Source organism: Maylandia zebra, linkage group LG9 (genome assembly GCF_041146795.1).
Source record: "Maylandia zebra isolate NMK-2024a linkage group LG9, Mzebra_GT3a, whole genome shotgun sequence".
Taxonomy (NCBI): domain Eukaryota; kingdom Metazoa; phylum Chordata; class Actinopteri; order Cichliformes; family Cichlidae; genus Maylandia; species Maylandia zebra.
In genome coordinates this window covers 13,183,101-13,210,580 of record NC_135175.1, presented here as the reverse complement: position 1 = coordinate 13,210,580, position 27,480 = coordinate 13,183,101, and the positions used below count along the sequence as shown (strand labels likewise).

At 41.9% G+C, this 27,480-nt stretch overlaps 2 protein-coding genes across 3 annotated transcripts; one reads left to right on the top strand and one right to left on the bottom strand.

Moving 5' to 3' along the window:
* The first annotated feature begins 433 nt into the window (after window positions 1–433).
* On the top strand, window positions 434–17,641 carry nsmaf (neutral sphingomyelinase (N-SMase) activation associated factor). 2 transcript variants are annotated; one of them, XM_076888048.1, is made up of 31 exons: window positions 434–609; window positions 5,220–5,306; window positions 6,284–6,377; window positions 6,677–6,738; window positions 7,052–7,088; window positions 7,944–7,994; window positions 8,358–8,429; window positions 8,532–8,579; window positions 8,917–8,969; window positions 9,143–9,272; window positions 9,394–9,465; window positions 9,565–9,673; window positions 10,317–10,493; window positions 10,615–10,694; window positions 10,775–10,865; window positions 11,231–11,294; window positions 12,564–12,615; window positions 12,706–12,826; window positions 12,914–13,045; window positions 13,132–13,174; window positions 13,262–13,428; window positions 13,832–13,943; window positions 14,237–14,295; window positions 14,481–14,548; window positions 14,643–14,710; window positions 14,797–14,920; window positions 15,368–15,451; window positions 15,662–15,812; window positions 16,114–16,216; window positions 16,302–16,411; window positions 16,967–17,641. In XM_076888048.1, the coding sequence occupies exons 1-31, from the start codon at window positions 572–574 to the stop codon at window positions 17,059–17,061; spliced, it is 2,754 nt and encodes a 917-aa protein (XP_076744163.1). In that variant the 5' UTR covers window positions 434–571; the 3' UTR covers window positions 17,062–17,641. The 2 variants fall into 2 exon arrangements, with proteins under 2 accessions (XP_076744163.1, XP_014266534.3); XM_014411048.3 differs by having other exon boundaries at window positions 435–609; window positions 6,299–6,377.
* Window positions 17,642–17,751: 110 nt separating this feature from the next.
* cngb3.1 (cyclic nucleotide gated channel subunit beta 3, tandem duplicate 1) lies at window positions 17,752–27,391 on the bottom strand. The gene is made up of 18 exons (XM_076888049.1): window positions 27,149–27,391; window positions 26,603–26,852; window positions 25,929–25,995; window positions 24,347–24,498; window positions 23,947–24,246; window positions 23,656–23,864; window positions 23,524–23,574; window positions 22,316–22,402; window positions 22,159–22,223; window positions 21,963–22,085; window positions 20,535–20,676; window positions 20,288–20,447; window positions 19,713–19,810; window positions 19,439–19,522; window positions 19,174–19,292; window positions 18,786–18,938; window positions 18,496–18,628; window positions 17,752–18,386 (listed from the first exon to the last, which is right to left on the bottom strand). Exons 1-18 carry the CDS (start codon window positions 27,242–27,244, stop codon window positions 18,366–18,368), a joined length of 2,310 nt encoding a protein of 769 aa, XP_076744164.1. The 5' UTR covers window positions 27,245–27,391; the 3' UTR covers window positions 17,752–18,365.
* Between the last annotated feature and the right edge of the window lie 89 nt (window positions 27,392–27,480).

Here is a 27,480-nt window from a genome sequence, read left to right as displayed (position 1 = left end):
GTTTATTTAGTCTGTCCTTTTGGATTTGGGATAAATTCTATTTTGTGTGTGTCTTACTTTGTCCTTATTTTGCAATCGGTCTGATTGCGGCAGGAAAGACGGTGCATGCTGTATGTTGATTGTTTTGGTTTGAGGGTGTGACCTGGATGATGACAGTCTCTGGTGATGTGCTGTGCTCTTTTTTTAGCGGTTTTGTGTAATCCACTAATTTAACTTTTAACCAATTTTCAAGTGCATTTGTTTCTTGGTTTTCTGATTAAAAAAAAAAAAACATCAAAACTCCCAATATTATAGCAGTGAAAGTTAAATTACTCTGTTTGTGGTTAAAATTACAAAATATTTGTACCGACAAAACAAACATATTCAATTTTATTTATAGGGCACTGATGCAGACGCAGTGTTGGTCCTTGAACGTGCCAGCAGAGTGACGTCTCTCTCCGCTGCTCTGTGCAGACCGCTCACCGTCTGTCTTGGAGTGGGTCACGTGGTTTCCACCAAGTTTCCGTGTTTACAAAGCTCGGGCTGTTGTGGCTTGTCGGTATTCAGTTTCTGAAGAGGATGCTGTGCGGTCATGGCGTTTTTTCTGGCGCAGGAACGAACTAAAGAAAGGTTGGTGTTCTTCCACCTTCTGTTAGCGGGTGGTTATTTCCCTGCGTGGTTTTGTTGGGAGCTGAGCGGCAGCAGCGGGCTGTTTTTCCCCGACTGTGGCCGCGTGTCATTGCAGCGTGAGGCAGGGCTGCTTAGCTAATGAGGCAGAGCTCCACTGTCAGCTGGGGGATGCGGTCTAATTATTGAAGTGGGCTCTGGTCTGCGGTGCAGACCGGTTACTTTTACCCAGAAGGTCCCGTGTCTAGAGGACAGTACAACAAAATGACGCTTAAGTGAGAGTGTGGAGGATATAAAAGACTGTGACAGAGCTTTAAACTAAAGCAGCTGCTTTTTCCAGCAATTCCAATTCTGAGCCTCCTAATGGAAGCGGCAGACCTTAGCACATGATCTATGCTTCAAACTGACCACCAGAGTGAGCTCTTAAAAGCTTTGGGACCACGCAGGAGATCGTTTCAGTCTAGAGCAGGGCATTGAATTTCCACAGTGCACTTTGATACTCAGCATGCTGGGCAGGAAAAGGATGAGGTCACCTCTGAACAATACAGGATGAACAGTTTCTTCAGCGAGTGTGAAGAAGTGCTTTGTACGCACTGGTGACTCATTAGAGCCTGTCTGATACTGGAGTTTTGGACCTCAAGCTACCACAGGCCTCTGCTTCTAATGTGTTATGTTCGGTCAGGGAGATGAATACAAACAATTACATCAGTCAGGATCCAATTTCATCAAAAATAAGCTTTCTTCTAACAGTCTGGTTAACATAGAAAGCATTCTTCTGTACTTAAAAGTCAGGTAGGATGTGGCAATTTAAATCATGTTCAGTGACATTAAGGAGACCAAAGTGTGCCAAGGAAATATCCCCCTAAACCAGGGGTGTCGAACTCCAGGCCTCGAGGGCCGGTGTCCTGCAGGTTTTAGATCTCACCCTGGGTCATCACACCTGAATCAAATGATTATTTCATTACCAGTCTCTGGAGAACTTCAAGACATGTTGAGGTCATTTAGGCATTTCAATCAGCTGTGTTGGTTCAAGGACACATCTAAAACCTGCAGGACACCGGCCCTCGAGGCCTGGAGTTCGACACCTGTGCCCTAAACCATTGCACCACCACCAGCAGACTAAACTATTAATACAAGCATTCATCCATGCATGGAGAGTTTGCTGCTCTTGTGTAAATTGTAGCCTCAGTTTCCTGTTCTTAGTTGACAGGAGTGGCACCCAGTGTGGTCTTCTGCTTCAAGGTGTGGCGTGCTGTGTGTTCAGAGATGCTCTTCTGCACACCTTGGTTGTAATGAGCAGTCATTTGCATTATTGTTGCCTTCAGAGCAGTCTGACCATTCTCCCCTGACATCTGGCATCAACTAGGCATTATCAGCCAGACAACTGCTGCTCACTGGATAGTTTGTCGCTTTCAGACCATTATCTGCAAACCCTGCAGATGTTTCTAGATTGGGGCAGATGCCAGGAGAGTAAATGAGGTCATTTGGCACCAACAATCATGCAGCACTCAAAGTCGCTCTTTTTCTCCCATTGCGATGCTCAGTTTGAACTTGAGCAGATAGTCGTGACCATGTCCTCGTCCACCAAATTGCTGAAATGGGATTTGTTAATTAGACATTTGTGTTAACGAGCAATAAACAGGTGTACCTAACAAAGTGGCCACTGAATTTAAGCAAATCACTTCCTTTTTTAGTGACACATCCTTCTGCCTAATCTGATAACTTTTGCTTTCAACAAGCAGCAGTTCCACATAAAACCTTTCAATACCCTTTGTCGGGTTTGTTAAAGCTGCGTATGTAGAAGACTGAGCTGCACCGGACTGTTTCTAGTTCCTGTAGGTCCAATTACCAAGCTGATGTTTTTGAAATGTCTTTATTGGTTTTGTTGTGAAATCTCAGTTGGAAAATATATATATATATATAAAAAAACAACACCCAGCACGCCCCTGCGGGCGGTTTATCCTTCAAGCTTGGGTCCTCTACCAGAGGCCTGGGAGCTTGAGGATATATATATATATATATATATATATATATATATATATATATATATATATATATATATATATATATATATATATATATATATATATATATATATATATATATATATATATATATATATACACACACACACACACACATACAGACACACACATACAGAACTGCTCCGTTCCGTAGTCGGTATCCGTAGCCAGTCTTGTTAATGATCTCACTGAGGGGGTTCAGGCCTATGCAGAACAGCAGTGGGGACAGAGCATCTCCTTGGTAGATCCCGCACTTGATGGTGACTTGTGCTATGGGCTTGGAGTTGGCCTCTAGTGTTGTACGCCACATCCCCATTGAGTTCCTGATGAAGGCTCTTAGGGTCCCATTGATCTTGTACAATTCTAGGCATTCCAGTATCCAGCTGTGGGGCATTGAGTCATAGGCCTTCTTGTAATCAATCCAGGCAGTGCACAGGTTGGTCAGTCTGGTCTTGCAGTCTCGGCTGATTGTTCTGTCTACCAGTAGCTGGTGTTTTGCGCCTCTGGTATTCTTGCCAATTCCTTTCTGTGTCCCGCTCATGTATTGACCCATGTGCCTGTTCATCTTAGCCGATATGATGCCTGACAGGAGCTTCCATGTAGTACTGAGGCAGGTTATTGGTCGGTAGTTGGAGGGGACCGGTCCCTTCTTGGGGTCCTTGGGGATCAGGACCGTCCGGCCTTCAGTTAGCCATTCCGGGTGTCTTTCGTTAACTAGCAGCTGGTTCATTTGTGCTGCCAGACGCTCGTGGAGTGCAGTCAGCTTCTTCAGCCAGTAGGCGTGAACCATGTCGGGCCCTGGTGCTGTCCAACTCTTCATACTGGAGACCCTTTCTTGGATATCTGCCACTGTGATGGTTACTGGACCCTGTTCAGGGAGGTCGCTGTGGTCTGACCTCAGATCCTCTAGCCACTGAGCATTGCCGTTATGGGTTGCATCCTTCTCCCATATGCTCTTCCAGTATTGCTCCGTCTCCAGCCTTGGTGGTGCTGTTCTCTTATTGTTCCCTTGCCACTGAGAGTACACCTTTGCTGGTTCTGTGGAGAACAGCTGGTTTATTCTCCTGCCTTCTATCTCTCTGGTGTACCTCCTCAAGCGGCTGGCCAAGGCTGTGAGTCTTTGCTTGGCAGTTTCCAAGGCCTCAGGTATGGACAGCTTGCTGTATTTCTTAGGCACCTTATTTGTCGCACCTTTCTGCAACTCCGTTAGTTGGCTAACCTCCCTCCGTGCTACTTTGATCTTGCCCTCTAGCCTCCTTCTCCATGGAGGGTACTGCCCCTTGTCGCTGTTCAACTTGTAGCCAAGCATCTCACTGATCACTGTTGCCGTATTGTAGATCAGCTTGTTAGTGTCGGTAATCGTGGTTGTAGGTATTGCCCGTAGTGCTGCATTAACATCATCTAGCAGACCTTCTGAGGGAACTTCACGTAATCTTGGTAACCGGCTACGCGGGATCCAGGTTTCAAGCTTGGCCATGATCCTATTTTTCAGGTCAGTTCCTCTCGCACTCAACGATCCTTCTCCTATCGCACTTGGGGCTATGTACCCAATCTCGGGTGGGGGTGATGATATCTCCCCCCTGACCTGGCGTCCTGACTCCTCCTCGCCGTAGCATTTGTGTTGTACCTCGTCAATCTCTAGCTGTGAGAGCAGTCCCTTCTTTCGAATGTTGGAACACTGAGCTACTAGTTGTTTCGCCGTCATTGTGGATGTTGGGTATCGAAGAATCCATAGGTCCCTCATCCTATTCATGTAGCCCCTTCCGCCGGGGTTACTTGCATAGTAGCATTCCAACAACGCCCTGTTTTCGTCTCTTGCCCACCGATGCCTTCTTGTGTGTGTGTGTATGTGTGTATGTATGTATGTATGTATGTATGTATGTATGTATGTATGTATGTATGTATGTATGTATGTATGTATGTATACATACATATATATACACATACACACACACACACACACGCGCGCTAAAACATTGCTCTGGCATGAAGTAGCTTCTTAAATATGTCAGCAGTTAACTCCTTTCAATACTTTTAAACATGTTAATGCAAGTTGAGCAAAGGAAGTGCATGCCACGGTTTCTAAATCCACATTACTGCTCACAGTGGTTTAATGTATTGATTGTCAGTGCAGCAGTAAGCAGAAATATTACACACTTAAGCTGCAACATTGCTCACAGCTGAATAATCAACTATGAGGCTCTCTCTCTTTTAGTGGTCACAATTCTAGCCTACAAAGTGACTTTATTTACATTTTCTTAGATTATTTAATGTGTGTAATCCTGACAGAACGCAATCATAACATGATGCATCAGCACTGACCAGAATCTGCAGAAACTTGCTGATTCTAAGATTCTAAATGTTTAAAAAGTGCACCAAAGAAAGTTTTCAGCAGGATGCATCATTGCCTGGAGTCACACTTATGTGTTAAAGAGCCACATTTTCCCCTTTATGTACATTAATAATGTGTTGTTTACTGTTAATTTATTAATACAGTACTTTTTAAAAAAAATCTGGTGATTTGACCCCACCAGTCTAACCCCACCATTGCTCTGATGTTTTCTCAAGCAGCTGTTTGCTCCTTTCCAGGTTTTCCCTCTTGCTGCTGGATTTGGAGGAATATTATTTTGAACAGCACACCGCGTACCATGTGACAAGCACTTTAAAAAAGCAGAGGTAAGTTGGATAATTAAAGGCAACGCTTCATCAGCATCTAACACCTTAAATCGCTGCACCATGGAAGTACTTTATAAGCTTGAGTACAAACCGTGCCTTCACTTTCCTCTAAAGGAGGAAAGTGAAGGCACGGCGCTTGCAGAACAAAAAGCTAAAGAAGTCTCACACTTTGAAATGCTTTTCTGTTTTTATTGGTGCTATCATGTACTCATGTTTGTTTAAAGCTTTTAGGGTTGATCATGGTAGTTGCTCTGCCTTCTGAGGAACAACTGTTCAAACACCATTTAGTTCTGTGATGAAGGCTTGTGTAAACTTTTTTTTTTTTTTTTTTTTGATCAAACATTGTGAACTTTTCAGTGATAATCATGTCCTGTTACCTACCTACTGAAAAAGGAGTGAACAGTAAATACACAAAACACCACCTTTGCTTTCTTTGTCTCATTTTGAAGATTTCTGTCCTTCAGGCCATTTGGACAACATTTGTGCCATGTAGCTGTCTTCATTTGGTTTATATTTGGCAAATATGTGATCGAGCTGTGGGGCTAACGCTGGCTCTAGGCTGGATGTGAGTCAAATTCTGTTGTTTAGGCTAAACGTTTATTGCCATGTGGGACGACTTTACACTGTAGCTCTGCTCTGTAACATTAGCCTTGAGACCCATCAATTCAAAGAAAAAGTAATCTGTTGTTTGAATTCATTTCCGGTTTTGTCCCCCCCCCGAAACACGGCCGATTGGGGGGGAAAAACCTGGGAAGGAAAATTGATAGAGGTTGCTAGCCTGTAATTAGCATATTTCTCCTAACATTTCAAGATTTTTTTTTTTTTTTTTTTTTTTTTTTTTTAGTTTTATAAATGTCTATTGACTTTTTTGTGCAAAAATATTTACTCTTGTTTGTTTTGCCAGGTTTTTGTGTGTTGTTTTGTTTGTTTGTTTTTTGGGGGGTGGGGCTAGCTATTACTTAACAAGCTAACATCAGCTTTTTTCTTTCCAGAAAAATCAGAGGTTCATTCAAGATTTGTTCCAAATCGATCATATTTGATCCAGAGGAGCTTGCAGAACCAATTATAAAGGTTTGTTTTTATAACATTCTTTAAAAAAACAAAAATAAAACTACAACCAATAAACATTGTGGTAATGCTGCTAGCTAAATTTAAAATTGTGAATTTTAACATTAAAAAATATACATTGGTGTCACAGGCCTGTCTTATCTTTGCTGGGAGATACAGTTACCATTATGTAAGCAGGCTGGATATAATGGAGACAGCCTTGTATTGTACATTGTTTGTTTTTTGTGTACAAAATCTATGAATCATGGATTTTGTAGTTGCGCCACCACGTCTTTAATCATAACTGCTCACTCTGCTTTCAGATTCCTCTGCGAGATTGCAAGAAGATTGAGTTTGTGGAGGAAGAGAAGAACTCTTTTAACAAGTGAGCACAGTAATATCTTTGGCGTTGCATGTGCAAGTCACATGCTCATCTTTACTCAGTTTGACAAACCGGTTTGTTTACTTGGAGTGCAAATGTAGCCCAGCTGTACTTGAAAAGCAGTTTTGTAAGTAGCATCTGCAAATGATTGGGCTTCATGTGATTTTTTTTTTGAAAAATAAAAACGTGTGCACTACTACTTTGGATGCGGCACATGCTAATGGTGATTATTCTGTTTTATTAATCTTAAAAGTAATTATAGTTTTGATGTCATAATTCTTATTATTTACTATCTGATTTGTGCATGTGCTCACAGACCCGGACCATCAGCCATATCTATTCTCTCCAAGCAGGTGAGTTATGGAGTTATTACTTTTGTAAACATATTGTTCTTCAGAGAGGCACCAGCCCTCGCAGCTTTTTCTCTGTAATATATGGTATTTGATTGTTCAGGTTGATCCTCTTTACTTTCATCCTGTCTTTTTTGTCTAAGGCTACGTTCACACTGCAGGCGTTTTTGTTTGACCCTATGCGACCCATATCCGAACATGGTATGCCAGTGTGAACGGCACAAATCCGATCTGGGTCACTTTCCTATGTGGTTCTGAATCCGATATATATCCGATGTTTTAGAAGCGACTGCTGTTTGAATGGTCATGTCGCGTTAAATCCGTCTTTTACGTCACTGACACAAGACAGACGCCAATTATCAGTGCCGGCGAAGACATCGCGAACGCTTCCTGGCCATCCAGTGTAGATGTTAGTCAAACTGTTGGGAAGACAGCGTGAACATTTTATTTGTACTGTATAATCTGCAGATTCTGACAGAAATCTGCAACTATCCTTTGAAGCACCGCTCCTCTCTAAAACAGCAATAAGGATCATTATTAGGTTATTTACATTATTATGTAAATATAAAATAACTTCAAGCAAAAATTGGGAAACGTAAAGTCCGAAGTCTTTATATTAAGGGCCGTCATTCAAACAATACTGTTTGCTCTGGGTCTAAACAGAGCCGTTGTGTGTGACGTCTTCTTTTGCGCATGCGGGCCGCTTTGAGCGTTCACACTAGAGCACGTTTGCTGTCATATTTTATTTGTAGTGTGAACGAGCAGACGACAAAAACGGATTTGATCAAAAAATCGGAATTGCGCTTCAAGACCTGCAGTGTGAACGTAGCCTAAGTAAATCCACTCTTTCGTTTTCAGGTGATATACATCAAAGAAAGCAACGTTATTGCGCCTTACAGAAATGAAAGGGTGGGTGAGTCAGCTCAGCATGAGTGTCTTCTGTTGTGTATTCAGAGACTTGTTTGTGCTTAAAATCTGGAATGTCACTGTCTCACAATAACTGCTGCTGGCTTTTTCTTTTATTATGAAAGGGTGAAAACGGAAGGTAAAACTTTCTTACGATGAGTCAGAGCCCAAAGATCACAGCCTCTGGACTCATGTGCATTTGTTGGATCCATTTGAACACTATGCTATATAATGACCAGTGTAAAATTCTGGAATGATTGTCTAAAAACACTGAAGTACATTTTTAGGACAAGATCATAAAACCAGTGTGTCATTTTATTCACAAGAAACTTTCTTTTGTTTTTGAATAAACTTGTCTGATCACAGGAAGAAAAGACGCTGACCTTTCAGTTAGAATTCTGCAGTAAAACAGAGGATGTTGTCCAGACGTTACTTCAGGTATGTCGCTGGTACAAAACAAAATACTGTGGGGGGGAGTTTTGTGTCACGTGCGCGGTGTGAGCTGCTTTCATTCCCTTTAAAATCTGTTAAATTTTGCAGCTCCACAGGGCCTCCTGTCTGGAAAAACTTGGAGACCAGACTGCAATGGTAAGTCGATCATTACTCTCAGTCCACAGTAAGCCTCGAAAGCAATGCCCCACTTCACACACTGACAAAAATCCACATCATAAAATCTAAATAAAGGTCCAATTTGTAGTGGCTTCATGCCACAACAGTGTGGTCCATCTCCCATTTGTAGACCATTCCTCAAAACCCTGAAGATGAGGAAACGATGAAAAACAAATGCAATGAAACAGTGAAAGTCTGTTGCACTTCCTGTATTTGTCCCCTCTTACTCCTTCCTCTTTATGACCTTTAATTAGTTTAAAATTGTAAGTAACCATTGCGTAACCAAAGACCAAACCCACATTTCCTTTATTTCTAGATTGCTGCCAATCTACAATCCCGAATGGCGAGGTCATCGTTTGACAAAAACTGGTATGTAGATGTCAATCAGATGAGTCTTTATATGCTTTCTCCTAACTTTATTTTTAAGCCTCATTGGGTTTGTGTTATGCGTGACTTAAACTTAATATAGTGATTATTAAATAAGGTTTAGATGTACTAGAGCGTGCAGCCAGACAGGACTGTGGTTTTAATGTGCTGTGAAGCTTTCAGAGTGTTGCTGAAAACCCTCACATGGAGTGTGCAGTGGAGATGGTCATGCCTCTGGTGTGCAATCCAGGCCATGTCTGCGTAACAGATAAAAACCTCTACTTCCAGCCTCTCAATGGCTATCCGGTGAGATGACAAAGCAGGCAGTGGGAATGGTGTTGGTGTGGCTGTTTGTTCAGATGCTGAACACCAGTAATGTTTCCCAAACAAATGAATTGTAATTGGTGTGCACGTCCTCTCCCTTCAGGAAAATGTGATTCAGATAAAGCTGCACAACGTCAGGAGAATCTACAAAAGACGGCTTGGTCTTAGACCCCTGGTGAGTCGCAAGTGCTACTAAAGGTAGCTTTAGTATCTTTCTTTACTGCAGTTTATTTGGATGATCTCATGGGTTCATGTGTTCGGTCTCCCTGCTCAGGGTCTGGAGGTATTCTGTTCTGAGAATGACTTCTGTTCAGACATATACCTGAAGTTTTACAGCACGACCGACAGAGATGAAGTCTACTACTACATCGCAACTTTCCTGGGTGAGACGATACAAGCCTATTAATAAATGTCTGATTTATTTTATCACTTCTTTAAAATATATTTTGCTCTAAAAGCCTGAATTTGTGGCCTCTGGGTGCTGTTTTCACACATGTGCTGTACTCCTGAGCTGTTTCTGTCAAGAATACACAACAAATTGCTTTAAAATCTCTTTAGGATCTTTTTCTTCTTTTTTGTGTTCATACCTAAATCCTAAGAAAGATCGAATGTGTACCCATTAGGATACGGATTTGTTGGTGTGCGGGACTCATACATGCACAAAAATGTGACCACACAACATGCAATTAATTTGCACGAATGTCTTTGATACGCTGCACTGAGATGGGGGTGACTCTCAAAGCAGAGCCAATGAGAATGGATAAGGATTTAGAATTGTTAAACTCGTATTAATTCTCGTCCGTACTGTGAACCCAATAAATCTAAACCAAGTGGAGTTTTTCAGAAGTAACGTGTCTGTCTTGGACAATCTTCAATACAGAGCTGCAAGTAAACCTGGTTTCTGTGTGACGCAGAAGCAACATATGTAAAAACTGCTGTTGTCTTTATAAAGCAGTGCCGCTGATGCTTCATTCTCGGTGATTAACGGAACCACATACCTGTGCTGTTTTCGCCTTTCTCGCTTAGAAAACCACGCGATAGAGCACACAGCAGAGAGCTACATGTTGCAGTGGCAGCGTGGTCATCTCAGCAACTACCAGTATCTCCTCCACCTCAACAACCTGGCTGACCGCAGCTGCAACGACCTCTCGCAGTACCCCGTCTTCCCATGGGTCATCGCTGACTACACCAGCCCGCGGTTAGGTGGGTCCGCAGACCTTTGCCGCTTTCTCCTGTCAGAGTGATGGTGGCTGAGATTTTGGGTCTTGCATCTTTGTAAAGATGCTGTAGTTTCTCACTGTCGGTACTTCGCTTTGTTTCTCAGACATGACAAATGCTGCCACATTCAGAGACTTGAGCAAACCTGTGGGAGCCCTGAACAAAGAGCGACTGGACAGGCTCCTGGTGAGACGACTGCCTGATCGTACTGTTTGTTTTTGCTGACAAGTTCCTTATTAACCACAGAGCTCCCCTCTTCTCCACAGGCTCGATACAGAGGCATGCCCGAACCTAGCTTCATGTACGGCAGCCATTACTCATCTCCAGGCTACGTCCTTTTTTACCTGGTCAGAGTTGGTATGTCACACAGTTAACATTACTTATCATCTACAGGACGTGTGGAACCAACAGATGTTATTTTTGTATGTTTTATAACTCTGAGGTTTATAACACTACAGTTAAAAGCACAGCACAACACTTTCAGTCTTCATCTTGATGATGCTTGTGCGAGTCAAGCAGAAGTTTAAAGATCAGTCAAATGCAAAATTGTCACAGTAACTGTGACTCACATTGTGACTCACGGCCTTCAGAAACTGCACACTGACATTTTGGTGACACATAATTCTGTTCTCCTGATTATATTTGCTAATGCTTTTTGAAGTAACAGTAATGATATAATGATTTCTGATCTTTTAAATTCATTTGCTGTCCTCTAACTGCAGCTCCAGAGCACATGCTGTGTCTCCAGAATGGCCGCTATGACCACGCTGACCGAATGTTCAATAGGTAAATTATTTCCCCCGTTGTTTTAAACGTTATAATGGTAAAGTACAGAAATTTGCCCACTGGCTGATTTCTTTGTCATACTTGCATGTTTTAGATCAGGGTGTCAAACTCCAGGCCTCGAGGGCCGGTGTCCTGCAGGTTTTAGATCTCACCCTGGGTCAACACACCTGAATCAAATGATTAGTTCATTACCAGGCCTTCTGGAGAACGTGTTGAGGAGGTCGTTTAGCCATTTAAATCAGCTGTGTTGGATCAAGGACACAGGTTTAGAGGGGTTTATTTTTGTTTCTTTGTTTGTTTTTTGAAAAATAACATTGTGATTATCTCCAAGACAAAAGCTTAACTCTTTTTGAAAGGTTTGAGTCTCATTACATCTGATCTAAAACTAACACAGCATTTCATAAAGACAACACCGTGGCAACAGTCAGACACGGTGGTGGTACAGTGATTTGCTGTAACCATGACTTCAGCTCTCTACCAGAAACTGAAGGAGAATGTCCAGTCATCAGTTTGTGCTCCGAAGCTCAAGAGCACTTGGGTTATGATCTGAAACACACCAACAAGTCCCCCTCTGAATGGCTCACATTGATCGAGATGCTCAGCGTGACCTTCATGCTCAAAAACCCTCAAATGTGGCTGAATTAAAACAATTCTGCAAAGAAGAGCAAACCGAAGTTCCTCCACAGTGAAAGACTCGTTGCCAGTTGTCACAAAAGCTTGATTGCTGTTCTTGTTGCCAAACGTGGTAACCAGTTATTAGATTTATGGGGCAATTACTTTTTCCTCATTAATAATTATTTATGCATTTCTAAGGGACGATGTACAAAACATTTATTTCATGTGAGAACAACACTGAGAATTACCAGCTGACATTGGTGCAGGTTTACCTACAAGCTACTTTATACTAGCAGGTAAATGTAAACAGAGCTGAGAAGTTAAGCTCATCCTAACTCTGACTAAAATAGTGCTAATCAAAGAAGTTTGACACATAGATGTACATTTATCTGTGCACACTGATCCAGTTTAATCATGTGGGAGGAATGGATCCTGGATAGGTGTCCAGCCTATCACAGGGCAAACAGAGAGAAACAGTCATTCATGCTCACATTTACATGCACTGTTGTACAGGAACAGCATGCAAGCAGAGTTTGCAGTTTGTGAATACTGTGGAAACAAGTTTGAACACGTACAGTGTTTTCTGGTGAAGATGTGAATGTTGTATTTCACACTTTGAAGACGTGTTTGGTGACGTGTTGTGGTTTCTTACAGCATAGGTGAGACGTGGAAAAACTGCTTGGAGGGAGCTACTGACTTCAAGGAGGTAAAGCTATTCGTCTATTATCTGGTGTTGATGCTGTTTCTGTCGAGGAATGTCTTTCTTGACATGTTGCTTTTCCTCGTATGTTTGCAGTTGATCCCAGAGTTTTATGGGACAGACCCCAGCTTCCTGGAAAACAGACTGAGTCTGGATTTGGGCAGACGGCAGAACGGAAGTTTAGTTGGTGATGTCGTTCTTCCGCCGTGGGCCACAGGTGAACTTCCTGTCGACCGGCTGTCTGTGTGTCTCTGTAATATTAGGAGTCACGTGAGGAAGTAAGGGTTGCTGTTTCTTCCTCCAGATTCCAGTGATTTTCTTCAAAAGCACAAAGCCGCCCTGGAGAGTCAGTATGTGTCCGAACACCTTCATGAGTGGATTGACTTGGTGTTTGGCTTCAAGCAGAGGGGCAGTGAAGCTGTGGCGGCTCACAACGGTAACATGACCAACAGCTACTCTCAGTACAAGAGGCACGAAAACATGCCAACGATTAATATTCATCTCATCGTTTTCCTTTCTAAGTGTTTCACCCACTGACCTATGAGGGCGGGATCGACTGTGACAGGTACAGAAAAGAAAATCCAACGAGAATATTTCCAAATGCTCATCCCGCCTCGTTGGCCTAACGTTTCCCCTCTGTCTGTTTGGCAAGCATTGAGGACACCGATCAGAGAATCGCCATGCTGACACAGATCCTGGAGTTTGGCCAGACGCCCAAACAGCTGTTCACCAGCCCTCACCCTCAGAGGATCACCCCGAGGTTTCAGAACATTACGCGAAGCTCGAGCATCAACTCAGCCGACGCTGAGCTATCTCCAGGTAACACCGCACAGCACGGGAAGTGTGTGAGAGCCCTGCAGCTGCAGAGCTTTCTCTTTCATTGTTCAGGCTTAAGTAGCTAATAACACGATGCAACGGCAGCTGTGAGAGCTGAGCAGTGTTTCTAAAGCCCACACAGTTATGTGCTTCACTACTCCTCTCTGGGAGGATGGTGCATGTCTCAGTGAGTGAAGCCAATCAACACAAACTCAAGATTAAAAAGAGTCACAAAACGATGAATTATTAATTTACTCCTGTTTTTTCTGGTTTTACTGAAGAAAAAAAGTTTCATTTATGCACTTTCAGCTATATTAACTGCATTTTAATGTGTTTTGATATATAAAATGTTTTTCATAACCATAATAAGTTAACATGTAGGCCGGATCCCTGTGTTGTTTTGCAGCCTCTCAGGGCGAGGACTCGTCTTTCGAAGATCTCACCGAGGAGAGCAGGAGGTTGGCCTGGGCAAACATGGAAAGTCTGAAGCCCGTTTCCAGCCACAAGATCCATAAAGAGTGAGTCAGGAGCTGCTCGGTGGGCTGCAGTTACAGCAGAGTACAAATGTAACCACATACAGCAAAAGTGAAAGCCCTGCCTCAAAAATGAGGAAGTGAATTCAAAGAAAGCAGGTAGCAGGCAGCTGCAGGAGCTCCACACCCCTTCAGAAACTTAATACTAGTTTCAGGACTACTTCCTTCAATAACAGACTGCTGTGTTATTCTAAACAAATTCTTCATTTCATGTGTTTTTTTTAATATACGTGTATATTTATGTTTTTTAAGTAACTTTGTTTCTGCTGTATGTGCAGAGCTGTGACAGGCATTGCTGTGTCTCGAGGTGGATCAGCTGTTTTCTCCACATCTAAAGGTTTGGAAAATGTGTAGACTGAGAAGAAATGTAGACGACTCAGATCTACTTGGAAACTCATTTTGTTTTCTCTTTAATTAAAAAGCCGTTGAGCTAAAAGGATTAAGAGAAGGATGAATTACGGTTTGCTCAGTTCTGTCAGTGGAGACGTGTTTCACGCTGACGCCTCTCGCTCTTTATTACAGACTCGACACTTAAAATGTTTTCCAAAGAGCTGAAGGAGTTCCAGAGAAGCATGTCGTTCTCTAACATGGTACGCTCGCCCGTTCAGCATCTCCTTCCTCGGATCTCTTCTAGCAATCTGTTCCATTTCTCTGTAAACAGTAAACCGCTCGACTGTTTTTCAGGCCTTGTCATCGTGTTTGATACTGGCGGACAGTAAAACGGTGGTGTGCTCTTCGTGGGACAACAATGTGTACGGACTGTTTATTCATTATATTTAACGTGGTTTTCAGAGAGTTTTGACGGCTTCTCGCTGACCTGCACGCTCCTCTCTCTCAGGTATTTCTACTCCGTCCCGTATGGCAGGCGGCAGGATACGCTGATGGGTCACGATGACGCTGTCAGTAAAATGTGCTGGTTTGAGGACAAACTCTACACAGCATCCTGGGATTCCACTGTTAAGGTAAAGTATTGTCTCTATAACCCTTTTCAGACATGGGACATGTTACAGTGCTGGACTAATGAATTTACTGAAGGGAGAGAGCTATGCAGTATTTGTCATATGGACCAGATTGGACAGTACATCACATGATGAATAACACACGAGGTCCCTTTACTAATAAATAAGGAGGCAACATCGTAGACACATCAGACTCACACAAACGGTAAAATGATATCCTGAAAGCTTTCCCTGGACAGGAATGAGAATACTGTTATTGCATCGTAGCTCGCACTCGTGCTGTGATGACAGCTGAGAGTCCGGCCTGGTCAGGCTGCATGAAGCTAAACCTGGGTGCTCGTTCTGAAAAGAAGCCGGCTTGTTTCAGTGCCAGCAGACTGAGGAAGACTAAGGACTCCATGTCAGAGAGAGGATGAACCTTTAGCGTTGTTTTCTGTGTGACCTTCACAGGTGTGGGAATGCAACTCTGACAGCTTTTCCACTCACAAGAGATCCCAGTTTAATTTGCTGGGTGAGTTGGAACATGATGCTGGGGTGAGTGACAAAACCGCAGCCACAGGTTTCATCAAGATCTTACAAACTTCATGTGGATTTAAATGCATCATAGTAACGCTGTGTGCATGCGTTATTGTTGGAAAGACTCTGACAAATAAAATGTTCATATTTGTCAAACACTGAGACATTTTAGCAGCGTTAAAAACATACGTAATAAAAACATGTTTGCTCTCTAACATTCAAATTCAGGTGAACACAGTCAGTCTGAACCCAGCTGGGACTTTGCTGGTGTCTGGATGTAAAGATGGGGCCGTCACCATCTGGGACCACAGCAGCCAAAGGACTCTGCAGCAGATCCACTGCCACAGTGGGACCATCCACCAGACGGACTTCAGTCCTGGTTTGTGTGAACGTGGAACTTTGATCACCTAAAATGTTAAACATAAAATTCAGATCTGCTCGTGGAAGCGTTGAGTAAATAATTCCCTTAAGCTTAATGTTTGTCTCAGTACAGTTAAAGTGCATGTGGAGAGCACTTCTTCAGCTTTCTTTGAAGCGGCTGTTGGCTGCTTGATTCTTCTGTGTGAATCAAACAACCCTTTACTGCTGAGCAGGAAGAATTTCTGTTGAGAAATTACAACTCCCAGACTCATATGTATTATCCAAAGACGTGTGTGATTATACCACTTTTGCATTCTCAGATAGCCGACACGTTCTCAGCGTTGGAGCCGACTCCTGCATGAAGGTTATCGACGTCCAGACGGGAATGGTGATCTCCTCTGTGAAAGCTGAAGAGGAGCAGAGGTTTTCCTAGCAATCCAGAACTTTGTATTTCACTTGTTTCTTTGTGCTATGTTCAAAGCATTTAGCAGCATGTTTGTGTGTGCAGGTGTTTCTGCTGGGATGGAAACTGGGTGCTGTGTGGTGGCCAGTCTGGTGACCTCCTCCTGTGGGACCTTCTTACCAACACAGTTACCAAGAGGATCCCTGCACACTCAGGTAGAGCTCATCTTCAGTAATCATTGGGTGGAGTTTTTACCCCCGTTTTCAAACTTCTGCTGCTGCTTTGTTTATTGGCTGTAAAACCAGCAACAAGAAGGAAAGACAATCTGCTACATTTGTGGTTTTATTTACTGCCAGTTGAACGAATTGGCAGGAATGAATAGACAAATTTACCAGGAACTTCTGCTAATTCATTGTCCTGAATGACCCTGAATCATAACATAAAGTTGTTAGTAAATAACAGAAAATGGTGGGCCGGATTGGAGCCTTTGCTGGTCGATTCTGGTCCCCGGGCCTTATGTTTGACACCCCTGTCTCTAAAGTATTGGTCAGATTTCTGTGAAACTTGCACAGAATAAAAAACGCACAGTTCACTAATTTCCACTAAATCTGTAATATTTGATTCAGAAGATGTCACTGGATGCTAATTTGGCTAATATGTTTGTGCCACTAATGTAGTAAAACCTTAAAATGTACATGCGTTATAATAAATGTATCAATTAATAACAATATAAGCTAAGGAATATTATACATAAATCCATGTACACACAGGTGCTGTCACAGCCATGTGGATGAGTGAGCTGTGCACCACAGTGATCACAGGTGGAGAGGACCGACAGATGATCTTCTGGAAGCTCCAGAGTTAAAGTTCCGTCTCTGTTGGGGAGATAAAGACTCCCAGTGCAATATCCTGGACAACACAGGCCAAGTATCCTGCTGACTGCCTGTGAAAGAGACTCACAAAGGACTTGAGACATGCTGAAAACATACTCTAAATGTGCAGCATCTCAGAGGAGTTGGCTCTGAACTGTTTTTAATCCAAAACCAAGCAACAGGCCACACGCGGTCGTCTTAGTTTTCATTGATGTCTGCATCTTGGGAGAAAATGTCTACTTACAGTTTCGTGCATGAGAGACGGAAGCAGAAGTGTACGTGCCTGATTTTTCACTTCAGTTTTTAGCCTGTTATACATGCATACATACATACATGTGGACTTTGCCTAAATTTATTAACTGTTAAACATCACGTAGCTAATCTCTTCCTAACCTCCCTCCACAGCTCCCTAAAGGATAAAGCAGGTGTAGTTGGTGGATGGATTGTACCTTTTAAATAAGCAATCATGTTTCAGTAGCTTTATATGAATTTTAATTTTGCAGTGGATTTACAGTGTCTGTCAGAGCTTTATGGTGCTCAGGTTTTATTAATAAATCATGGTTGCCTCTAAAACGTCTCCTACGGATCATCCTGTATTTTGCAATATTTCCACAACAAAAAAAAGTAAAAGTTTAGTAAATGCTCATGCTTTTGGATTTCATGTCAAGAGGAAAGACAACTTTAATCAATATATCAGAGGTATTTTGGTTATTTACAGTGTCAGTGATGTTTGGACATCCAACAAACACTGGGGCTAAACCCAGACTACCCAGTAACAAACAGAACCATTTCTATATTGATATTTGATACTCTTGGTTACACCTCTTGGTCAAAATTCAAATAGACTACAAGTCCAGCAGCTCAGTTAACAGTTTAAAGGTCACTCAGCCACTAGGTTGTGCTCTTTGCACAGAGAGAATTCCAGTCAGGGATGGAAGAGCTTCGCATCACCCTGAACACCTAATAATGAAACTGAGGATAATTTTTGCCTTTTTCTTTTTTTTAACATATAAAGTCGATCATTTGCATGACACAAATTTCAAACAGTTGTCCTCTCCTGTTACAGACGGTTCTGTGTATACTGATGAATCTGCAAAGAGTGTGGGGGAGATTATTAGTGCTTTCCAATCATAGCACTTTGCTGCTTCCAGCAGATGTTTGAACTGAAGAGTATCAGGTCACATAAACCTCTGAATGACAACAGCTCTTCTGGTCGCTGTAGACCGGTTCCATTATGGGTCTTTTGGTAGCAATAGAAAAGTAGAAGACACTCTCAATAACACTCCACATCCACTTCCTATTTCGTCTCTTCCATTTTCTGTGGACAAGAAGACAAAGTGATGACAGGACCCAACATCACAAATACTTTAGCCATCAGTGCTTTTAAACGGCCTACAGCAGAACACGCTTCCCCACATCACGTTTACCTTGAGTTTTTTTATATTTGCAAAAGCTCTGAGTAGCTTGGGCGTTGGTGGCTTTGGTGCAAACAGAGCCAGTCCTTTCTGCTTCTCCTCATTACCTTTAGCAGGTACAGCTCCTTTGGCTTTGACTAGTTTCCTTCACAGTGACAAAAAAAAAAACACCACATATTTCTTAAAAGGATGCATATTTAAATTTCATTTAACGTAATGATTTGGATGGAGGTTTGGAGGGTATATGATACTTTTAAATTTGAATGAAAATACGGTTCCTGAAGCACTAATAAGCGGCTCACCTGCCCTTCCTGGCCAGCACCTTCTCAGACTCCGGGTAGTGGACGAGGATATCAAACAGGTCTTTCTTCTCCAGCACAAAAAGGTTAGCGAAGCCGTGAGCTTTTACATTGGCTGTGCGCCTGTTTCCTCCATCTTTAGCAGACTGCAGTAAACTGTGGTTGGATAAGCAGACAAAAAACAATATGGCCTACTACTATGGCCAAAATAAAGCAACACAACCACTGCGCAATGTACACAACTTCACAAAAGCAGCATTAAAGACGTGATAAAAACTGCTAGGATTTTTTTTTTTTTTCTTCTTAGATTATCTCCACCCAAAGTTAACGTGACATCATCGTAACAAAGGTTTCACAGCATCAGCTGTCCTTCCTGATGCTGCAGACTTGCCTGATTTCCCCAAACACGGAGCCGGCCTTCAGCGTCACAAACACAATGCTGTTGTCGGGTCCTCCCACCACCTGCACCGCTCCACTTTTGATGATGTACATCTCTTTACCGATGTCACCCTGCAGAGGACAGATCAGCGCAGTGACACTCAGCTCAGGTCACCTTGTTGCTTCATGATGATCAGCACAGTTCAGAAATATGTTGCTTGCTACTTTGTAGCCGTGTCGTTACCTACAGACATGTATACACATATGTATGCACCAACCTTCTTCACAACAAAGTCTCCGGGTAGATAAATGATTGACTTGAGCCTCAGTAACATGTCCACTAACATCTGCTGGTCACAGCCCTGAAGGACAGAGTGTAGTGAGTACTGACTTTCACTGAATCACAGAAGCTCTGCTTTGCTTTACTCATCTCTGAAAGCAGCCAGCATAACTTCATTACACTTCACTACAGTTCATTATCCGTCCACTCACACGCCCTTTCTCTAATACACTTTCTATGGTACTAGAGCGCTGAAGCTTAAGCAGCCTCACCTGGAACAATGCAATCTTCTGGAATGTGGCAAGGTTGATGTCCACAGCAATGGCAATTCTCATCACCAGAGGCATCTTGTCCAGGAGCTCGGACTCATCTGAGAAGGACAGACAGTGTGATTCCATGTGAGCACATTCCAGATTTTTAGTCTGTGCATTTTTGCGGCTCATTATTAGTCATGCTTGAATCCTTAAGGAATGGCTGAGTCTTTTTCATTACCTCAGCTGTAACGTCAATTCATTTCAGCTGCATTTTGTTATATAGCACCAAATCATAACAGCTGCTGTCTCAAGATGCTTTATATTGTAAGGTAAAAACCTCACAATAATACAGAGAAAATTCTTAACAATCAAACACCCTATGAGCAAGCCCTTGGTGACAGTGGGAAGTAAAAGCTTCCTTTTAACAGGAAGAAATCTCCAGCAGAACCAGGATCAGTGGCCACGACTTGTTTTCTTTTGTTTGTTTGTTTTTATATAGAAATGTATTTGTGTGGATGAATATTCCCTGTTCCCCATTTAAACTCATCAGCTTCTTCCGGTGAGGACACAACTGAGAGGTATACATTTCTCACCCAGCATTCCCTGAGCTGCCCAGGTGTAGTTGTACCAGGTGCGGACTCTGTTCTGGACTAGCTTGGGGATCGTATAGGTGTTCATGTAGGAAACACATCCGTCCATTGACGCCCGGAAGTATGTCTGAGCTGCTGTAGCTGCTCCTATGACATCTCTCATCTGAAAGAAAGGCAGAAATGTAAAGTGTCACAGAGAAGTCATAGATATTAACAGGTGGAATATTAACATTGAAGAATATCCTCCTACCTGTCCGATCAAACTCGAGAACACAAAGACACCAATAAAGAAGTTAGCCATCTGAAAGGAAATCTCAAAGGTGGTTACAGGTTCCGGTAAACCCCCGATGTTGATCAGACTGCGAACTGCAAAGTAGTAGCAACGCAGGTACCTGTGCAGGGACAGGAGTGAGAAGACAGGAGTTATCCACAGCTACAGACGGCATGTCGTAAATCTTTTAGTTTACTGGGATCAACAGGAGCATGGTACGCCTTTATGCTGTGTAAAGCTCTAACATGGTCCTAAGAGACAGGCCAAGAACTTTAACCCTTTCATGCATGAATTATAACAACTTCAATCAGGATTGTTTTCACAAGTATTTTTATTCATCTTTAGGTATGAAAAAAAGATTTTTGAACTTCATTTTTTTTAAACATGTAGTTTTTTACATGTCCACTAAGGTGGACAACTGGCTGACCAGTGGGTGGCAGAGTATGTAGTGACACATCAGTGTCCAATGTTTATGTGCAAGTATACCATCAACACTGACACCAATACAAGAAAACAGCCTTTGAATAGCTGTGTCCACTGTAGTGACCACTATGCATGAAAGGGTTAAAGAACGGCGTTACCACAGATGAACATAAAATATAAACATTTTTAAATACAGGAGTATTAAAACAGAACAATACGAGTTCTTTAAACTGAATTCAAAAGTGAGCGATGTCAGTCAGGACTCTGTGTAAGTCAGCCGACGTCACTCAGTGAACAAAAAGTCAAGAGCAAGTCACTCTGTCAGCATCAGTATGGTTAAACGTCCTCAGGAGCGCCGCTGAAAATAATTATTAATATCAGAGAGTTTAATCAATCTGCAGTTAATTAATGGACATTATTTAGATTTGTAGCTCCCAGCTAAGATGAATGCCAAAACACAATTCTTAATTAATATTTAAAAAAAGGATAAAGCAGAGCTGGTCTTTGTTCAGGAGGTACTCTTACAAAAATCACGGAGCATGCTGTGCACGTTAGGATACAACAGAGGGCGCTGCTGATCTCCCCAAGCACACGCAGCACGGTAAATAATCATCTTCATCTGCATACTGCATACCAGCAAGCAAAAAACATGTGCATATGTGTCATTAAATAATGAAATAGATTTGGTTTTGGAAACACCAAGTTATAATATTCTTGGTAATGATGAAACTTTTGTTTCACCGTGTCACAACATCGCTACATAGACACAGCTTGACTTGGCCTTGTTAAGCTTTCCTTTAAATAGAGAACCCCTGCTTTCTGCTTTTTGTTGTTTGAGATTATTTATACACATCTCTCTCTGAGTTTTAAATTGTTTCATTAAAAGGAAAAATGAAATATTTTCTTTTGAAATGACATGTTGCAGTTCCACGGTGAACTCCAGAGTACAGTGTAGAACTTTAGGTCCCAAACTGGTGTACATACGCTGTGCCATTCCCGTCATACACCCATGTAGTTGTGGCAAGACCCTGGTGCACTGAGGCGACGTAGTAAGCACAGGCGTTGAGGTGAAGCATGAAGAGCAGGTAGCCTGTGGTGCGGGCAACTCTGTATCAGAAAGACAGAAATGGTGACGCTAAAGCTACAAAACAGTGACACCATGCGATTCACGAGCAGTCACCTCCAGATGTAAGCTTTGGCCATGACACTCTCAAGTCGATCACTGAACTCAAAGAAGGAACCAATCTAAAACACACAGGGGGAAAAGTAAAGGAACTTATCAGAAAATGTAATGGAAAAAAAGTACAATAAAAAGAAGTTAGCATCCTCCTGCCTACCCTGATGAAGCGGTTCAGTCGGTAAAACGAGGAGAATTCAAAGTACAGGCAGAGCAGGTCCAAGGGGAGGATGCTGATTATATCAGTCTACACGGAACAGAATACAAACATTTGTTAAACTTTGGATTTTGCTGCAAAGCTCACAGATATGAAAGAAGAATAAAAACTGGTTCAGTAAAAATATAAATATAACAATGCAAACTTCTAACTGCAAAAATGTGGATAAAAAACAAATGTAGTGTCACCATCTATCCATCTATCCAAATCTATATATTTAATGTTGTACCACTTTATAATACGGTCTGCAAAAAAGAGAGAGTAGAGAAAACAATGAAATAACTAGATTGTAAGTAAGTGTAAGTACTGGTGAGTCATTTTAAGAAAGTTTTGCATGACTTCAGGTATTTTACTGGAAAGGAGACATAAAATATTCTGTAAGTTATTTTTATGTATTATGTAATTTCTTAGTAATATTGCACAAAAACAAAGAACATTTCCCATTCTTACATTGCAAGAGCACTTTACAGTCTTTATCACACATATATTAGTAAGATAAAAGGACACGTGAAAAACAGAACATCGATCGTGCACAGCAACATAATGAATATTGAATAAAGATGTAAAAAGGTAAGATTAATCCACTCTATAATACGACCCACGCCCCAAAAACTACAGCGTTTGTATGATGTAGAAAAAACGTTTTCTGAAAACTTACCATGAAATTGGACACAACTTAAAACTGCTTATGCAGTACTTATATTTACTTAAACTACAATCATTTCTTTATTTCCTGCAAACACTTTAGTTTTAACTTTCTTGTTCTAGTGTGCCTACCTGTCAATATTTGTAGGTACATTTAATTACAACGTAATACCAAATAATACATCTTTAGTCGCCTTTAGTGTTATAAAGTGTTTAATTTAATTCAAACCATTTAATAAATAGGATTTTATTTATTTATTTCTAATATATGCTCATTTCATGCCAGTGCCAGTGCTTGTTGTTTTGGACATTAAGGCACTCATTTATGGAGTCTTGGATTTGGAATATGTGTAGTTTGGCTTTATCTTGCTGAAATAAGCAAGTACCACAATTCCTGACATTATGTTAATTGTGTTATTTTTCAGTTGTTGAACAAAACTGTACTTAACTGGAGTACTTAAGTAAATGTATTTAGTTACTTTACACCACTGGACACATGTTCTCACCTTAAATTGATGTGATTTTCGATAATGTAGCTTAGTCAAAGCTCTGTCTTTCTGCAAGCAACAGAAGTGCGAAAGTCAATTAGACTATTAAAATGTTATCAGGTACATGTGACTGAGTGGTTTGTGACTTACAATGATGTCTCCAGCTTTGACAAACTGAAGGCGAGGCTGCCAAACAATGATGTCTATTATATTTACAATGTCGCTAAGAATGTCGAGGAATATCCAGTAGCGGTTGGCAGTTTCACTGTGGTAAGGGAAAGCCAGCCTAGCGGAGCAAAACCAGACGTTGTAATTGTACGCCAATGCCACGAAGCTCAACCAGGAAATGTACCGACGATCTGGAGAGAGAATGACAGAAATGTCTGTCAAGTATTTAAAGGCAAATACAAAAAATTCATTGAGCTTAGGTGTGATGCTTACCTGTGAAAGGATCAATGGTGGTCCCCAAGATGACATCCATTTTTTCCTCCACTGGATGGAAGAGGACGTCAAAGCAGGAGCAGCTGATTTGTGGGAGGATCCTTTCTTTCTTCTTGGCCTCCTCTGCCAGTCTCTCCTCCTCGGCTTTCTTCTCGGCCTCCAACCTTTTCTCCTCATCTTTTTTCTTCTTCTCTTCTGCCTTTTTGGCCGCTTCCTCCGCCTTCTTCTTTTCTGCTTCTTCCTTGGCTATGCGCTCCTCTTCCTTCAGTCGGATGTAGTCATCCTTTCTCAGAATAGGTGCTAAAAGGCAAAAAAAGAAGCATACGATGACTTAAGACATTAGTTTGCATGTTGTTGTTTTTCTCTCTAAGCATGCTGGCTTGTTTTTGACCACACTTACTGACAGGTGGTGTGACTTCTGGAGATGTGGCGTAAGGGTCTATGGCCTTCTCTTTGAGTATCTCTGTGCGTTCTTTTAACTTCTTGGCTAAAAATCGGATGGTGTCGTCTGTGTAGCGGGAGTAGACAACAGGTGGAGGAGGCGCTTCTTCACTAAAAACAGATAAATTAGAATAAAACACGCAACTCATAGCTTTAGGTAGACACCGGGAGAGACGACAGCAGCGCTGCTTTTCCACTTGTTAAACAGGCATTTGTTACATTTCTATGACATTAATATATTTCCTCAACATTCCCTTAAAATTCTATTGAAGCAACTCCAGCTTGCATGAGAACACAGGCAGATCAATCTCAGTCACAAATACCACTATAAGCTCCTAATCTTCTTTCCTCCTTTATGTGTCACATGCTGCAAGTCACAGTGTTATCACATCTTGAAAAGTAAGTGTTGAAGGTCTCCAGAGACCTCTCTCATTGGGGAGGGGGTGGGGACTTTGTGGAGTCATCAGTCCTTACTGTTAGATACCTGTTAGATATACCTGTAACTATTCTTGTCCTCAAGCGGCTCAGAGTTCATGAAAACAGCAGAGCTAAAGGAGAGCCAAGTTATTCTTAGTACAGTTAATACAGTTAACGTGTCCTGGTGCAGTGCCCGTACAGGGACAGCGTAAACTGGGTTGTTCTACAGATGCCCCTAAATGCCTCAAATGTAGGCAACTGGTTGCTGTGAATACTAACAGACACGCACATGATGTTAGAGGGTGTTTGGAGAATGAAACCAGCTTTAAAACACTCAGGATGTGTTTGATTTACTTTCATCTGTAATTCAGGGGGTTTAACAAAAGTATTACACTAACTGTTTAGGAGTTGCAGCAAATTTTTTCTATAGTCTCCCATTTTCAGATGCTTAGAAGTAATCAGTTAACCATAATTTTAAAATAGTTTTGTTTCTAAGACTGGTCTGGATGTCGTCAAATACCTTGTTTTTGCCCTTGAGTTGCTTTTACGGCAGCTGTTGCTTGTTTGTGTCTCTCTCTGTATTCAGGTTTGTATTTAAGAACTGAAAAGCATGCTTGGGTTGAGATCAGGGGACTCACTTGGGAGTTGAAGAATAGCTCATTTCTTTACCTTGAGAAGCTCTTGGGTGTCTTTTGCAGTGTGCTGTGGGTCATCATCCATTTGTGCAGAGAGTATAGCTCTGAACACTTCATCCTGCTACTTCTATCAGCAGCCTCATCGCAAATAAACACTAGCAGCCCAGTTCCACTGCTAGCCGTACATGAGTTGCTTCTTTCTTTCTCCATACTTTTCACTTCCTATCATTCTGGTTCAGCTACCAAATACAAGCTCAACACTTAATTAATTAACTCCAGATATTTGATCTGCTTAATTTGTCACGAAATAATGGAGCTGAGCTCATCTGGCCATGAAACTGCTTGCCAGTCAATTGTCCAATTACATTTGTGATTCTAATGATGGAGGGTTATGTATAAAAATGGCTGTAATTACAAAACTAATAACGTAATAATTGCTAATGCCCTTAAATAAGCCGAAAAAGGAGTACAAGCATGATGAATTCTTACCCTTCAATGTCCTCTGGATTGGCAGGAGCAGCAGTGGGAGCGGGAGCAGCAGGTGCCTGCGCAGGAGCTGGAAGAAAAATATAACATCATTCTTTAGCTTTTCATTTCTATGACTGTTACAGAACCCCCACTGAAAACCTTCAGATTCTATACTGTAGAAAGATATTTAAAAAACAATTCAAGTGCAAAGTTCAACAACCAGAGCAGCATCATGCACCGCATGCTTATTTGACATTCAGCCCTCTATTCTTACATATCCCGAGGGATGCTGTTCGTATTTTAAACCACTGGTACACGAGGAAAAGATCACCACAGCATGAAGGAAGGCTGTTTCTTATTGCTTACTTTAGTACAGCAGTGGGAACCTAAACTTTCCCAAGACAGTGCTCACTGTTTGTGATACAGGATCAGCCAGATGACACCAATCCCTTTGTCTGTGATTCACAGAGAAACAGGGAGCAGATGGACAGTCTAACAATCCACTAAAAGACACATTTAGTGAATCTACAGCAAGGCCAGAGAGTGTGACATATAACAGAGCGAACCAACACCTCTCACATCTGTGGACGATGGTACATACTGACCAAAAAACATTCCCTTCAAACCACTTGACCATCACCCTAATAACAATGTAACTGAATGTGGAACTCAGCTCAGATAAACACGCATCTCACCTGTTTTTGGCTCTTCTTCTTTCTTCTCCTCCTTTTTCTTTTCCTCCTCTTTCTTTTCCTCCTCTTTCTTTTCTTCTTCTTTCTTTTCTTCTTCTTTCTTTTCCTCCTTTTTCTTTTCCTCCTCTTTCTTTTCCTCCTCTTTCTTTTCTTCTTCTTTCTTTTCCTCCTCTTTCTTTTCTTCTTCTTTCTTTTCCTCCTCTTTCGTGGGCTGATCTTCTTTTTCTTCTTTCTTTTCTGGCGGCGTTTCTTGCTGTAAATTTAAAACACAGGCAGAGGGAAGAGAACAAATAGCAGTGATTAGCCTGCCAGTGTAGTATCAACCTGTGCAGCACCAGCCTATGTTTTGAAGAACCAGTGACAGCTCCTGTCCATGTTAGTGTCAAGCTGCCTCAGAGGCTTTCACCTCCTGTTGTGTATTTTAATACAACTCAGTCTGACAAGCTTGGAGAAGCCAATGAACCTGATTAATGTTTAATTTGAATGGTGTGTCCACTGGATGAACACAGTGTTTGTCAAATTAAAATAAAGGGAGATTTAAGCTCTTACCGTAGCCGGTGGAGCCGGGGCAGAAGGCGGAGCGGCAGCAGCCTGGGCAGGACGAGGCTCAGGAGCCCCGATCAGCTTCTTTAACCTGCTGAACATGGCCAGACAGAAAAGAGTCTGACCTTTCCACTGCTTCTTCTGCAAACTTCTTTTTTTTAGATGTTAGGTCTTTGAAAGAGTACCTGAACTGCTTGTTGTGGAGTCTTTACCTCAAACCTGAACAGCAGACTGAAGCAAATAAAATTCTAGGAATCAGTAAGTCCCTCTAGGCACTCCCCTTTCTCCAGGAGCCAACAGCAGCTCAACGAGCTGAGCCGACAATCACTGCCAGCAGA

Excerpts from the sequence above, each read along its gene's own strand:
- cngb3.1 (XM_076888049.1), bottom strand. The coding sequence starts at position 27,244 with ATGTTCAGCAGGTTAAAGAAGCTGATCGGGGCTCCTGAGCCTCGTCCT. Across the intron at positions 25,996-26,602 it reads AGAAGAAGAGCCAAAAACAG|CTCCTGCGCAGGCACCTGCT; the intron begins GTGAGATGCGTG and ends TTTTTCTTCCAG. Across the intron at positions 20,677-21,962 it reads TATGACGGGAATGGCACAGC|GTACCTGCGTTGCTACTACT; the intron begins GTATGTACACCA and ends GTCCCTGCACAG.
- nsmaf (XM_076888048.1), top strand. The coding sequence starts at position 572 with ATGGCGTTTTTTCTGGCGCAGGAACGAACTAAAGAAAG. Across the intron at positions 9,674-10,316 it reads CTACATCGCAACTTTCCTGG|AAAACCACGCGATAGAGCAC; the intron begins GTGAGACGATAC and ends TTTCTCGCTTAG. Across the intron at positions 12,827-12,913 it reads TCTTCCGCCGTGGGCCACAG|ATTCCAGTGATTTTCTTCAA; the intron begins GTGAACTTCCTG and ends TTCTTCCTCCAG.